Source organism: Nerophis lumbriciformis, linkage group LG03, assembly GCF_033978685.3.
Source record: "Nerophis lumbriciformis linkage group LG03, RoL_Nlum_v2.1, whole genome shotgun sequence".
NCBI classification, from domain to species: domain Eukaryota; kingdom Metazoa; phylum Chordata; class Actinopteri; order Syngnathiformes; family Syngnathidae; genus Nerophis; species Nerophis lumbriciformis.
The window spans coordinates 46,744,557-46,758,393 of NC_084550.2; the positions used below are offsets into that span (position 1 = coordinate 46,744,557).

General features: G+C 38.8%; 1 protein-coding gene across 2 annotated transcripts in view; it reads left to right on the forward strand.

The window, feature by feature from the left end:
- mtmr14 (myotubularin related protein 14) overlaps positions 1–13,837 on the forward strand; it is a 70,970-nt gene that overhangs the window by 15,386 nt on the left and 41,747 nt on the right. Inside the window, exons 4-6 of one of the 2 annotated variants that reach the window (XM_061937910.2) lie at positions 7,926–8,001; positions 11,188–11,248; positions 11,862–11,984. In XM_061937910.2, coding sequence (XP_061793894.1) covers positions 7,926–8,001; positions 11,188–11,248; positions 11,862–11,984 — 260 coding nt within the window. The remainder of the gene's footprint in view (positions 1–7,925; positions 8,002–11,187; positions 11,249–11,861; positions 11,985–13,837) is intronic. The other variant, XM_061937919.2, reaches the window with a different exon arrangement.

The following is a 13,837-nucleotide window of genomic DNA, read 5'->3' on the forward strand; positions in this document are numbered from 1 at the left end:
TCGTCTGTATACACCTCTTCCCACTCTTGTTTTAATAGGTCATACCTGAAGTTGTTAATATGATTGACACTTATTTTCCTCTTAAGTATTTGATGATATGCTCTTTTAGGGAATTGATAGTCAAATATTGCAAATATAGACAGATGATCACTTATATAATAATGTGACCTCGGACTATGTTAAGGTAACGTGCGGAGTCCCTCAGGGTTCGGTTCTTGGCCCTGCACTCTTTAGTATTTACATGCTGCCGCTAGGCGACATCATACGCAAATACGGTGTTAGCTTTCATTGTTATGCTGATGACACCCAACTCTACATGCCCCTAAAGCTGACCAACACGCCGGATTGTAGTCAACTGGAGGCGTGTCTTAATGAAATTAAACAATGGATGTCCGCTAACTTCTTGCAACTCAACGCCAATAAAACGGAAATGCTGATTATCGGTCCTGCTAAACACCGACATTTATTTAATAATACCACCTTAACATTTGACAACCAAACAATTACACAAGGCGAATCAGTAAAGAATCTGGGTATTATCTTCGACCCAACTCTCTCGTTTGAATCACACATTAAGAGTGTTACTAAAACGGCCTTCTTTCATCTCCGTAATATCGCTAAAATTCGTTCTATTTTATCCACTAGCGACGCTGAGATCATTATTCATGCGTTCGTTACGTCTCGTCTCGACTACTGTAACGTACTATTTTCGGGTCTCCCTATGTCTAGCATTAAAAAATTACAGTTGGTACAAAATGCGGCTGCTAGACTTTTGACAAGAACAAGAAAGTTTGATCATATTACGCCTATACTGGCTCACCTGCACTGGCTTCCTGTGCACTTAAGATGTGACTTTAAGGTTTTACTACTTACGTATAAAATACTACACGGTCTAGCTCCGTCCTATCTTGTCGATTGCATTGTACCATATGTCCCGGCAAGAAATCTGCGTTCAAAGAACTCCGGCTTATTAGTAATTCCCAGAGCCCAAAAAAAGTCTGCGGGCTATAGAGCGTTTTCTATTCGGGCTCCAGTACTATGGAATGCCCTCCCGGTAACAATTAGAGATGCTACCTCAGTAGAAGCATTTAAGTCCCATCTTAAAACTCATTTGTATACTCTAGCCTTTAAATAGCCCCCCTGTTAGACCAGTTGATCTGCCGTTTCTTTTCTTTTCTCCTCTGCTCCCCTTATGTGGGCTCTGTACCGAGGATGTCGTTGTGGCTTGTGCAGCCCTTTGAGACACTTGTGATTTAGGGCTATATAAATAAAGATTGATTGATTGATTGACTTATGTCATTTATCACTAACCCAGTAGTGATGTGAATCCCTAAAACATTTGTAAAGATTTTGTCTATTAAGGTTGCACTAGTTGTGGTTATTCTACTAGGCTTTGTAATTAATGGCTACAGCCCTTTTTCATATAATATCTCTACAAAATCTGATGTTTGTTTATGTGAATCTACCTTTAGAAGATCAATATTATAATCTCCACAAATTACGATAGTCCTATTTTTATTTAGACCATTAATCATTTCCTCTAATTTATCCATAAAGATTTCCACTTTTGATCCTGGTTTTCTATATACACATGTAACAACAATGTTTCTGTTTTGTTCTAATTCTATCTCAACAGCTACACACCCCATTAACACATGTATGGCCATTATCATACATTTAACTGGTCTGCATTTAGTTCATTATATACATAGAGGGCCACCCCTCCTCCAGTCCTATTGTCTCTGCTAGTGACATACAGATCATAGTCCTTTAATTTCAGATCAACCTCCTTGCCTTTCTTTATCCATGTTTCAGATAAAGCAATTACCTTAAATCTACCTTTAAGCGACTCCAAAACATTTTTGATTTTAGAAAAGTGTTTTGGTAGACTTCTACAATTAAAATGAATCAAAGAAAATGTATTTTCTATGCCTACGTCATCAAGTTGTTCCTCAGTATAATATTGGAAGAATCCTTGATATGCTTAAATATATGAGTCTTTGGATGCACTTCATTATCAAAATCAAATGTGTATCCATTTATCTTTCTCTTTTGGAGTACTTTGTTGTTGCATATCTTTTAGTATATCATGCGCTAGTTTGTAGTTTGAAATATGTATTTCCTTTTCTGTTGCTTGTTTTGCTGTTTTGTCAGCAAACACATTTCCTATTGATACTGTATCTGTTCCTTTGGTGTGTGTCGCACATTTGCATATTGCTATTTTAGCTGGTAGCTGTACTGCTTCTACTAATTCTTTTTTCTCTCTCTTTTAATTTTTTTTATCAGTTCTCCAATGTGTTACAGATTTTCCTGTTGACTTTATCATTCCTATATTTTGGCTATCTATATATATATTGTGACCTTTTGATCTTTCATTACTTTACATGCTTCTATTAGTGCTTCTAGTTCTGCCGCTTACATTGAGCAATTTGATGGTCATTTGATAGCTTTCAAAATTTTCGTTACTGTAACAACCGCACATTCTGTTCTATTTTTATTTCACAGAATGCTGCTTTAGCTTCTGAATTCCACTCTACAGATGATTTAATTTTTTCATTAATTTACTTAAAGGAGCTACTATTTCAGCATAATTTGGTATTCAACTTCTACAATAATTCGTAATCCTAGAAATTACATCATTTACTTCTTTATTTGTGGTTTTTCTACTTGTCGTACTTAGTTTTTCTATTTTCCACAATAGTGCGTCCATTTTTGTTTAGAGAACGTCCTAGATTCTTTACTTCTCTTTTGCATAATTGTACTTTTATTTTGCTTATTTTGTGTCTTTCACTATGTAAATGATTTAATAACGCTAATGTTATTTTTCCTCCTAATTCAAATGTTATACATATTACTTTATGTATTTTTTAAGTAATGTTTTAAACTCACTTAACTGTCTATACGTCACTTAATCTATACTTTTAAACTCTGAATTTACATTCTTCCCATTGTTTATATTTCTTATTTGCAATTATTATTCAACAATATTTAAAACAAACAGTTGTCTATCGCTAGCTGATAGTTTTCCTGATTGCCATACCTCCTTATTTATTTTATGTTATGTCCTTATCTTATCTTAGCTCAACACTCAGATGTATGGTGTTGAAAATGTCTAAAACATAATCTAATTTAAGAATGTTATACTACACTTCAAAGTTAAACCTACTTTAAATTTACATGTAATAAATTCACTTCCACACCTCCCCCACTGCGCCACGCACACACACACACACACACGCACACACACAAGGTGGTGTGTGAGGGCGTGAGTGCACTTCTTAGGGCAAAGGTCAGCAACACTTGAGCTTCTCTCCTTTTTTTTTTTCTTTTTTTTTTTTTTTCTTTCCTCAGCTAATAAACATGTAACCCACTTTATCATTTTATCATACTATACATCTCAACTCTTATTATAGTTATTAATCTAGGTTTTTATTTGTTCCATTATTTAATTATACATATATATATTTGTATATATAAAAGCGCTCTTTATATATCCAAACATACATGTATATCTTCAGTCTACCTTTTCTTCATCTCTTATTTCAATACCCCCATTATCTCTCTCTCGCATTAGTTTATTTCATTTTGCATTAATTCTTATTATTGATTTTTCCCTATTTCTTCATCTATTTTTACTTTTATCTCATTTTAGCACTTTGAGATTTTTCTCCTATTTGCTTTTTCTTTTAACCTATTTTTATTTTTATTTGAACCTCCAGGGTTTTTACACAATTTGTACCTGGAAAGATACACACTTAAACACACACTAACAAACAAACAAACAAACACATTTGCAGCGATCTTACCACCAATGGCATACGCTGACAACATGACTAATTGGTGTCGTCTTTTAACAGTCATGCTGAGTTACTTTGATTGTTAATTTTTTTTTTTTTTTTTTCTCAGGACAGTTTCTTGTAAAATGCCCCTCTTTGCCACAACGCCAACATGCAGTAGGGTGTAACCGCTGTTGTTGTTGTGGTCTCCTATTTTGGTTGAAATAGATTGTAATAGACCATATTAGATCTGCGTTTCTTTGGGTTCCTCTTTCCATTTTGAGAATTTGGAGTAATCCGTCGTCTCCTACAGAGCCGAACTTATAAGGATTACTTTTGTTTTTGTTGTAAGATAGTGGTTTAATTTATTATTGTGGTACACGTCGCTTCTACTGGAGATGGTTCCCCAGTGGAGGTGTCTTGCCTAGAGCATCCACAATAACCCACTATTTACTTCTCACAACTTTAATATGGAGTGATAGCCTAATGGCGATTACTCCCACACACTCTCACATTCACACCTTTCAGTATATTGATCTACGGAAATTTCAATGTATATTACATGAGGACCCCGTCGCTCTCCAGGTTATTGTTTTTTCACGGACAAAATTCAGTTTTTTATTCTGAATAGACCATTTTAGGTCTGTTGGACTCCGACGTCCCCAGGATAATGGTTCACGGATATTTCAAATTATTGTGGGCTCCGACACCCCCTAGTATGTTTGTTTATGGATATTACGGATTCCAGTTTTCGCGGTTCCGTTTACCTGCAGTATATTGGCCTCTTCAGTTTTTATTTTAATTCAGTTTTTATTTAAAATTTTAATACTCACGGACGTTGGACTCCGACGTCCCTCTAATTTGGCCTTTTTACCTGTTAGAGCCTAGGATTTACAGGGTTTGTCTATGCGTCATAACCCTCAGTCACACGCTTTTTCTTAGTCGTTTCTTTCTTCGTCAATTTAAAACGTACTCACTGCTCTCTGCGTTCCTTCCTCTTGTCCTTGGATTTCCGTCAGTCTTTCAATTCCAGCCCGAAATGAAGAAAAAGCAGTTCCTCAATCAGGATTTGGATGCCATGGTCTTTCTGGTTTCACTCACTCATGCTGGAATCGTCAGACGTGTTGGAATCCGGCTCGAAGGACCAATTAGATGTCACGTTCAAACACAGGACATCTATTACACAAGACAAAAGGCAAAGAATCAAACAGAGACAGAATTCAATTTGGACTCAATTTAGGAGAGACGGCTTCAACCTGTAACCTCTTACAGTGTCTTAGCACGCTCTGACGAAGAAGGTCTTCGTCTCCTCTTTTAATTCAGATGTTCCATGTTCACGCACCAACATATGTCACAGCAGGAATTGGGAGTATGTAAAACAGTCATTGTTTTCGGTCGCCTTGAAGTCCAAGAAGAGGACTTCTCGGGCTTGGGCTCTTCCTGGATCCAGCTGGGGCAGGTGTTGGAGGACAATGGACAACCCCTCCCGTCTCCTGTCCACAGCAACTTCAAGAGGGCAGCGGGTCGTAAATAGCGTTGACCAAATAGTTGGAAGAGAGTTTGGGAACCACTTCAAAGAGAGTTCGTTTAACACTTCAAAGAGAGTTCCTCCGGAAGTTGAGCACATCCTGCCATCTGTCCGTGCTGAAATCACAGTGGAGTTTTACGCCTTCTTCCTCTTGTTAGGCCTCGACAGACAGCCTTCATCTTCTCATCAGGAACATAATGCAATACAATGTTTCTTTTGTGATAACTTACAAACAATTATTCCAACAATGGAAATGACGGAGCAGCAGAAAAGTGGAATGTATTATTTAAATAGGTGCGTTGGAAAACACGGACCGGAGTTTTTTTTTTAAACTGGATCTGGATCGGCATTTTCCCATGCCTTGCCGATACGCAATTTTTGGCAAATATCAGCAGCCGATCCGATCCAAATATCGGATCGGGACATCCCTAATCGAAGCACATATACTTAATAATAACTAATGTGGTAGCCATAATAGCTCATTTGTTTAGTTGTCAGCTAAACGTCCTCCAATTAGCACCCAACGTTGGTCTTTTCTTGTATTTTAGTTAAGTTATTTACAAAAGGTAAACATGGTAGGCTATAAGCTACTATGAGCTAGCAGCTACACAACAGCTATATTGCCAAAAGTATTTGGCCACCTGCCTTTACTCACATCTGAACTTGAAGTGCCATCCCATGGAATTGGCCATAATGTTTTGGTATCCTGGATCATTCAAAGTTCCTTTCACTGGAACTAAGGGGCCAAGCCCAACTCCTGAAAAACCAACCCAACACCATAATTCCTCTTCCACCAAATTTCACAGTGGGCACAATGCAGTCCGAAATGTAGCGTTCTCCTGGCAACCTCCAAACCCAGACTCGTCCATCAGATTGCCAGATGGAAAAGCGTGATTCATCAGTCCAGAGAAGGCGTCTCCACTGCTCTAGAGTCCAGTGGCGACGTGCTTTACACCACTGCGTCCCACGCTTTGCATTGGACATGGTGATGTATGGCTTAGATGCAGCTGCTCGGCCATGGAAACCCATTCCATGAAGCTCTCTGCGTACTGTACGTGGGCTAATTGGAAGGTCACATTTGGAGCTCTGTAGCAACTGACTGTGCAGAAGGTCTTTGCACTATGCGCTTCAGCATCCGCTGACCCCTCTCTGTCAGTTTACGTGACCTACCACTTGGTGGCTGAGTTGCTGTTGTTCCCAAACTTCACTTTTCTTATAATGAAGTTGACTTTGGAATATTTAAGGGTAAGAAAACTTCACGACTGGATTTGTTGCACAGGTGGCATCCCATGACAGTTCCACGCTGGAAATCACTGAGAGCGGCCTATTCTTTCACAAATGTTTGTAGAAACAGTCTCCATGCCTAAGTGCTTGATTTTATACACCAAGCCAAGTGATTAGGACACCTGATTCTCATCATTTGGATGGGTGGCCAAATACTTTTGGCAATATAGTGTATGTTATAAGGGGTATTGCAGTCTAAAATGTGTCAATATGAACAAGTATCAAATAACTATAGTTGCATTTTACTTACACATACTAAGTCTCCAAGGCAGAAGCATATCAGAAAGTATCCAGTAACAAACGTGTCTGCATTATTCAACTTAACTGCATCAACTTATTGTGGCCACTATCGGTCGCCAAAACAATTTTACCACTCCACTTTCAATTAAAGACAGCATAGGTACATTCCAGATGGTTAATAATAAATATTTTAGTGTTTTTTATACCTACTATTGTTCTCTGTTTGACTACTTTCACTTAATCAAACATTTTCCAACATTCCACACTACAAAATATTATAGTTATGTAGTCATTACACACCATGCATGTTATGTTTGGAACATAATTTGAATAAGTCATAAATACACTAACAGTTTTCAACATGTGTGTAGTTATTTATTTGGCATTACATTTACTGTCTTCCACTTATAACTGACCCTTTGATTGCACATTTTATAGTTAGACAGCCCTGACATAGAATATTGTTGCTAACTCTTTTTACATGAAAACGTTAGAGGTATGTTGCGACCAACCTTTCCTTCTGGTCGCTGAGAGGTGGAAATTAATTCTTGGAGCTTGTATGACACGCTTGCTGTACAAAAATGCAGAGATCCCGACTTTGTTTTGTGTATTTATGAGAACACTCCTTTTGTATTACATAAGGCAGTGTGGACAATGGCATATATGTAAGTGTGAATTATAGCATTCAACAAAAATATGGCAATTTATTCCTTCCTCTCTCCTATTTCCTTCCTTTTTCCTCCCTGCACAGGCACATGCTAGTCCTTTAAATACTTCCTGTATGTATAAGACACACCCCTGCCCATGCACACATGCCCAACACCTCCCTACAAGCCTGCAGACACACCCCCACAAACATTGCTACCCAAAGCCTTCATTCTGTCTCCAAGAAGGTACATCTGTTGATAAGTGCATTTATCTGAAAAGCTAAAGCTGGCAAGAAATATTTCCACCAGTCTTATTTAGTCGATTCAATGAACCTAAAATGACGTAAATATATATGAGACACCACTGTTATGTGTCGCATCTACAGAAAGAAAAGCACATTTTCCAATATGTTTGATTGTGTTTTTAGTTCCCGTCTTTTCTCCCTGCAGCATATTTGTCGTTCATCTACTCTGGCAGGCTGGGGGGAGCTCTATGGACGCACAGGATATAACTACATATTCTCTGGTAACACACACACACACACACACACACATAAATAACACCAATGGGTTCTTATTTTTTGACACGTAAATATCAACATGATGATAGTTTGTTAATGTACAAACCCTGTTTCCATGTGAGTTGGGAAATTGTGTTAGATGTAAATATAAAGGGAATACAATGATTTGCAAATCATTTTCAACCTATATTCAGTTGAATATGCTACAAAGACAACATATTTAATGTTTAAACTGAGAATTTTTTTTTGTGTGCAAATAATCATTAACTTTAGAATTTGATGCCAGCAACACGTGACAAAGAAGTTGGGAAAGGTGGCAATAAATACTGATAAAGTTGAGGAATGCTCATCAAACACTTATTTGGAACATCCCACAGGTGTGCAGGCTAATTGGGAACAGGTGGGTGCCATGATTGGGTATAAAAACAGCTTCTCAAAAAATGCTCAGTTTTTCACAAGAAAGGATGGGGCGAGGTACACCCCTTTGTCCACAACTGCGTGAGCAAATAGTCAAACAGTTTAAGAACAATGTTTCTCAAAGTGCAATTGCAAGAAATTTAGGGATTTCAACATCTACGGTCCATAATATCATCAAAAGGTTCAGAAATTCTGGAGAAATCACTCCACGTAAGCGGCATGGCCGGAAACCAACATTGAATGACCATGACCTTCGATACCTCAGACGGCACTGTATCAAAAACCGACATCAATCTCTAAAGGATATCACCACATGGGCTCAGGAACAGTTCAGAAAACCACTGTCACTAAATACAGTTCGTCGTTACATCTGTAAGTGCAAGTTAAAGCTCTACTATGCAAAGCGAAAGCCATTTATCAACAACATCCAGAAACGCCACCGGCTTCTCTGGGCCCGAGATCATCTAAGATGGACTGATGCAAAGTGGAAAAGTGTTCTGTGGTCTGACGTGTTGCAGCCATGAAATTCAAAGTTAATTATTATTTCCAAAAAAAAAAAAGTTTGAGTTTGAACATCAAATATCTTGTCTTTGTAGTGCATTCAATTGAATATGGGTTGAAAAGGATTTGCAAATCATTGTATTCCGTTTATATTTACATCTAAAAAAATGGGACCCATTACCTCCCTGCTTGGCACTCAGCATCAAGGGTTGGAATTGGGGGTTAAATCACCAAATTGATTCCCGGGCGCGGCCACCGCTGCTGCCCACTGCTCCCCTCACCTCCCAGGGGGTGATCAAGGGTGATGGGTCAAATGCAGAGAATAATCTCGCCACACCTAGTGTGTGTGTGACAATCATTGGTACTTTAACTTTAACTTTTAACTTTAACACAATTTCCCAACTCATATGGAAACAGGGTTTGTAGTAAGTCCCCCCATTTCTTTCTAGCTATCATATTCTTATTTTTCATAAAAATGTTGTATTAAATACATTTTCTGGTGGTATGATATTGTATGGTTATAATAACAGATGTATTGATTTATAATGAAAATGTGTCTGAACTAGGGCTGCACGATGACTCAAAACCGAATCGACATCAAGGTTTTAATTAGTGCGGTTGAGGTTTTGTTTTTTTTCTCGGCTGTTGACCGGCATTTGAGTGACAGACATGTTGGCCAATCAGAATTGCGACTCACCGGTTAGAAGAAGTGCTGCAAAAATAACACAAATGAAGAGGAAAAATATTATAAAGCCAAATGTCTTGTTGTGGGAATATTCCAGCTTTAAATCGGATGGGTGCTAGGAGCCCATCTACACGGACGAATGAGCGAAAATACTGTTGCGATCACGTGATAGCAATGAAGAAAAAGACAACGTCCGACCTCATTTTTCCATCTGGGAAAAAAAAATGCACTTTAAGATGTTCAGTATCTATTCAGGTTAATTTTTGCTTACATAAATGAGTCAATTTTTTTCTTTATTCATTTAGATAACAAAGTTAGTTACTTTTCAATGAAAGTACAAAGGTAAACAATTCTACAGTAATGGAAAATACAAGTTTATATCCTTTTTAAATGGTTACTTGTATTATTTTATATTATGATTACATTACCTTATCATCACTGTGTAGTTTTAATCAAATATTTATTCAGTTGAAGAGCATGATGGGCGGCATGGCATAGTGGGTAGAGCAACCGTGCCAGAAACCCGAGGGTTGCAGGTTCGCTCCCCGCCTCTTACCATCCAAAAATGGCTGCCGTTGTGTCCTTGGGCGGGACACTTCACCCTTTGCCCCCGGTGCCACTCACACCGGTGAATTGAATGATGAATGATAGGTGGTGGTCGGAGGGGCCGTTGGCGCAAATTGCAGCCACGCTTCCGTCAGTCTACCTCAGGGCAGCTGTGGCTATGAAAGTAGCTTACCACCACCAGGTGTGAATGATTGATGGGTTCTACATGTAAAGCGACTTTGGGTACTTAGAAAAGCGCTATATAAATCCCAGTTATTATTATTATTATTATGATGTAGACCCTGCGATGAGGTGGCGACTTGTCCAGGGTGTACCCCGCCTTCCGCCCGATTGTAGCTGAGATAGGCTCCAGCGCCCCCCGCGACCCCAAAGGGAATAAGCGGTAGAAAATGGATGGATGGATGATGTAGACAAAAGCTGTGTCTGTCTGTATATAGCCAAATATTTTTGAAAGTAAATTATTGCATATTGTTCCAATGTGTGGCACCTTTAGACAAGAATATGTTGATTGACAGTCTAAAAGTATTCCTTTGCTCATTATTTTTGCAGTTTTATGCATTTTTATGTATAAAATATAAAATCGCTAATCGAATCGCAATCGCAATTTTGGAGAAAAAGAATCGCAATTAGGTTTTTTCTTAAAGTTGTGCAGCTCTTGTTTGATCTCCAACAAAACTGTCACAAGGGCATGACATATACAATTCTAATAAAATGGCATTTTGTAACAACATAAATACCACCCAAGTACCAGGTTCATCCACTCTGTCACACTCGCATATACAATTATTATTTCAGTAATAGAGAAATCTATCGATAAATGTTTTCAATTAATCAAGTAATTGAATAAAACACACTTTTTTAGCCTCAATGCAACTTTCAGGGAAAATAAACAATGATTTTTCCAATGACATTTCTTCTTTCTTCTTAAAAATGCACATAACAATTATGTACTTCATATAATATATATATATATATATATACTTCTGTACACTGAATAACTTGTTTTATGTATATTCTGTAGGAGGTAGTGATGATACATGGGCGGAGTCAGAGGAGGTTCCTCAGGATGAGAGCGCCGTCAGGTAAACAAAACAATATACAGTGGAACACGCTTATGCCGACAACCCGTCTATGTGAAACTCACCAAGTCCTGCTCCATCTTGTTATTGTTTTGTCTTAAAAAGAACCAGCTTTAGTCGACGTCGGCATACATGGTCCACCACTTATGTCGACATAAAATGTGAGAGGCAATAAAAAAAAGGTCCATTAATTAGTGACTTCATCATTATCTCTAAGCAGCAACATAACTACCGGTTCTGTGTAAATATTCAACGTTACAACATGCAAACACTCACTTCCTGTTTAGTGCAAAATAAAAGCATGGCAACTAACAAGTAACAACATTTATTTTCGATGAAAGATTTTGCGCATGTACCATAACTAACTAGCTTTATTATCACTGGAGTCGAAACATCCAATAATAAGCTTAAACAAAAACACTTTAATATAACTCATTGTCATTATGTCTAGACAAAAGTCACAAGTGAATGTTTTGGTTTTGGCACCAACCGTTTATGTCGACGCATATGGTGTGATGTGTGTGGACATAAAAACGTTCCACAGTATTATTGTTATTATTCCAGGAAGCTGCTAGTCACACTGATGCACGTCACACACGTCTTTCCTCGTCTTCAGGAACGGGGACTCCCAGCTCTTTGACAAGGTCAGAGGTCACGACATCAAGCTGCTGCGCTACCTGTCAGTTGGCTATATCTGCGACCTCATGGTGGAGAATAAGAAGGTTAAGTTTGGCCTAAAGTAAGAAAGAATTCCCACGTGTGTATCATATGTTTGGCACAGTGCACAATGTGTGCAACACTTACTCACACACACACACACACACACACACACACACACACACACACACACACACACACACACACACACACACTACATGGCCAGCTGCAGTGCATCCGGAAAGTAGTCATAGTGATTAACTTTTTCCTCCTTTTATTTTGTTACAGCCTTATTCCAAAATGGAATACATTCATTTTTCTCCTCAAAATTCTACACACAATACCTCTTAATAATAATGTAAAACTTTTTTTTTTTAAGAAGTTTTTGCAAATGTATTATTTATTTTATTTTGTCTCATTTATTTATTCGCACAATATAAACAGTACAAAAGATTGTAAAAGTAAAAAAAAAACAGAGACAAGTAATGAGAAATACGTAATAAGAAATAAGTGCAGGTGAGAAAAGAAACCCAAAAAGGCCTATGCAAGGTTCTCACCTAAAGCAGTAAATTAACAAACAAAATTAAAACATAGTATATAAAACAATAAGATAACAAGTAGTCTACTGTGTGTGTGTGTGTGTGTGTGTGTGTGTGTGTGTGTGTGTGTGTGTGTGTGTGTGTGTGTGTGTGTGTGTGTGTGTGTGTGTGTGTGTGTGTGTGTTAAAAATAAGACTCTAAAAAAACACATTTACATAAGTATTCACAGTTTTTGATGATGCACCTTTGGCAGCAAACACAGCCTCAACTTTTGGAATATGATGCCACAAGCTTGGAATCTTTGGGCCCTTTCGCCTACACCAGGGGTCGGTAACCCGCGGCTCCGGAGCCGCATGCGGCTCTTTGATCACTCTGATGCGGCTCAGCAGCTTACTTGCTGAACCCCCCAATTTTCCCGTGAGACTTCCGGATTTCAGTGCCTCTCGCAGAAAACTCCCCGGATTAATATTCACCGATTTTCACTCTTACGGCTATAATAAGGGCGTGCCATGATGGTACAACATTTGACGCCCTCTACCATCTGTATTACCAGCGTGCCAGCCCAACACTTGTTATACAATATACATCTTCTGCTTGCACACTTATGTGACAGCAAGGCATACTTGTTCAACAGCCACACAGGTTACACTGACGGTGGTCATATAAAACAACTTTAACACTCTTACTAATAATGCGCCACACTTTGAACCAAAACCAAACAAGAATGACAAACACATTTCGGGAGAACATCTGCACCTTAACACAACATAAACACAACAGAACAAACACCCAGAATCCCATGCAGCCCTGACTCTTCCGGGCTACATTATACACCCCTGCTACCACCAAACCCCGCCCCCACCCCAACCCTGCTCCCTCACACATCAACCCCCCCCCCCCCCCCCCTCTCTCTCTGTGCGTCGGTTGAGGTGGGCGGGGTTTGGTAGCGGGGGTGTATAATGTATCCCGGAAGAGTTAGGGCTGCATGGGATTCTGGGTATTTGTCCTGTTGTGTTTATGTTGTGTTACGGTGCAGATGTTCTCCCGAAATTTGTTTGTCATTCCTGTTTGGTGTGGGTTCACAGTGTGGCGCATTATTAGTAAGAGTGTTCAAGTTTTTTTTTTATACCGCCACCGTCAGTGTGACCTGTGTGGTTGTTGACCAAGTATGCCATGCTGTCACCTATGTGAGCGAAAGCACCATACAACGTGTGGCTGATCAGGCACGCTGGCTGTAGTGGGTGCTATATGTTGTACTATCACGGCACGCATGACGCTGATCCGTTCATTTAGAACCCGCGTGCCGCACCAGCTTACAAATTCCACATAAAGGTGTGGGCAGCGTGTCTGAGACCCCTGGTTTATACATAGCACAAAGCAAAAAAAAAACTTTGTA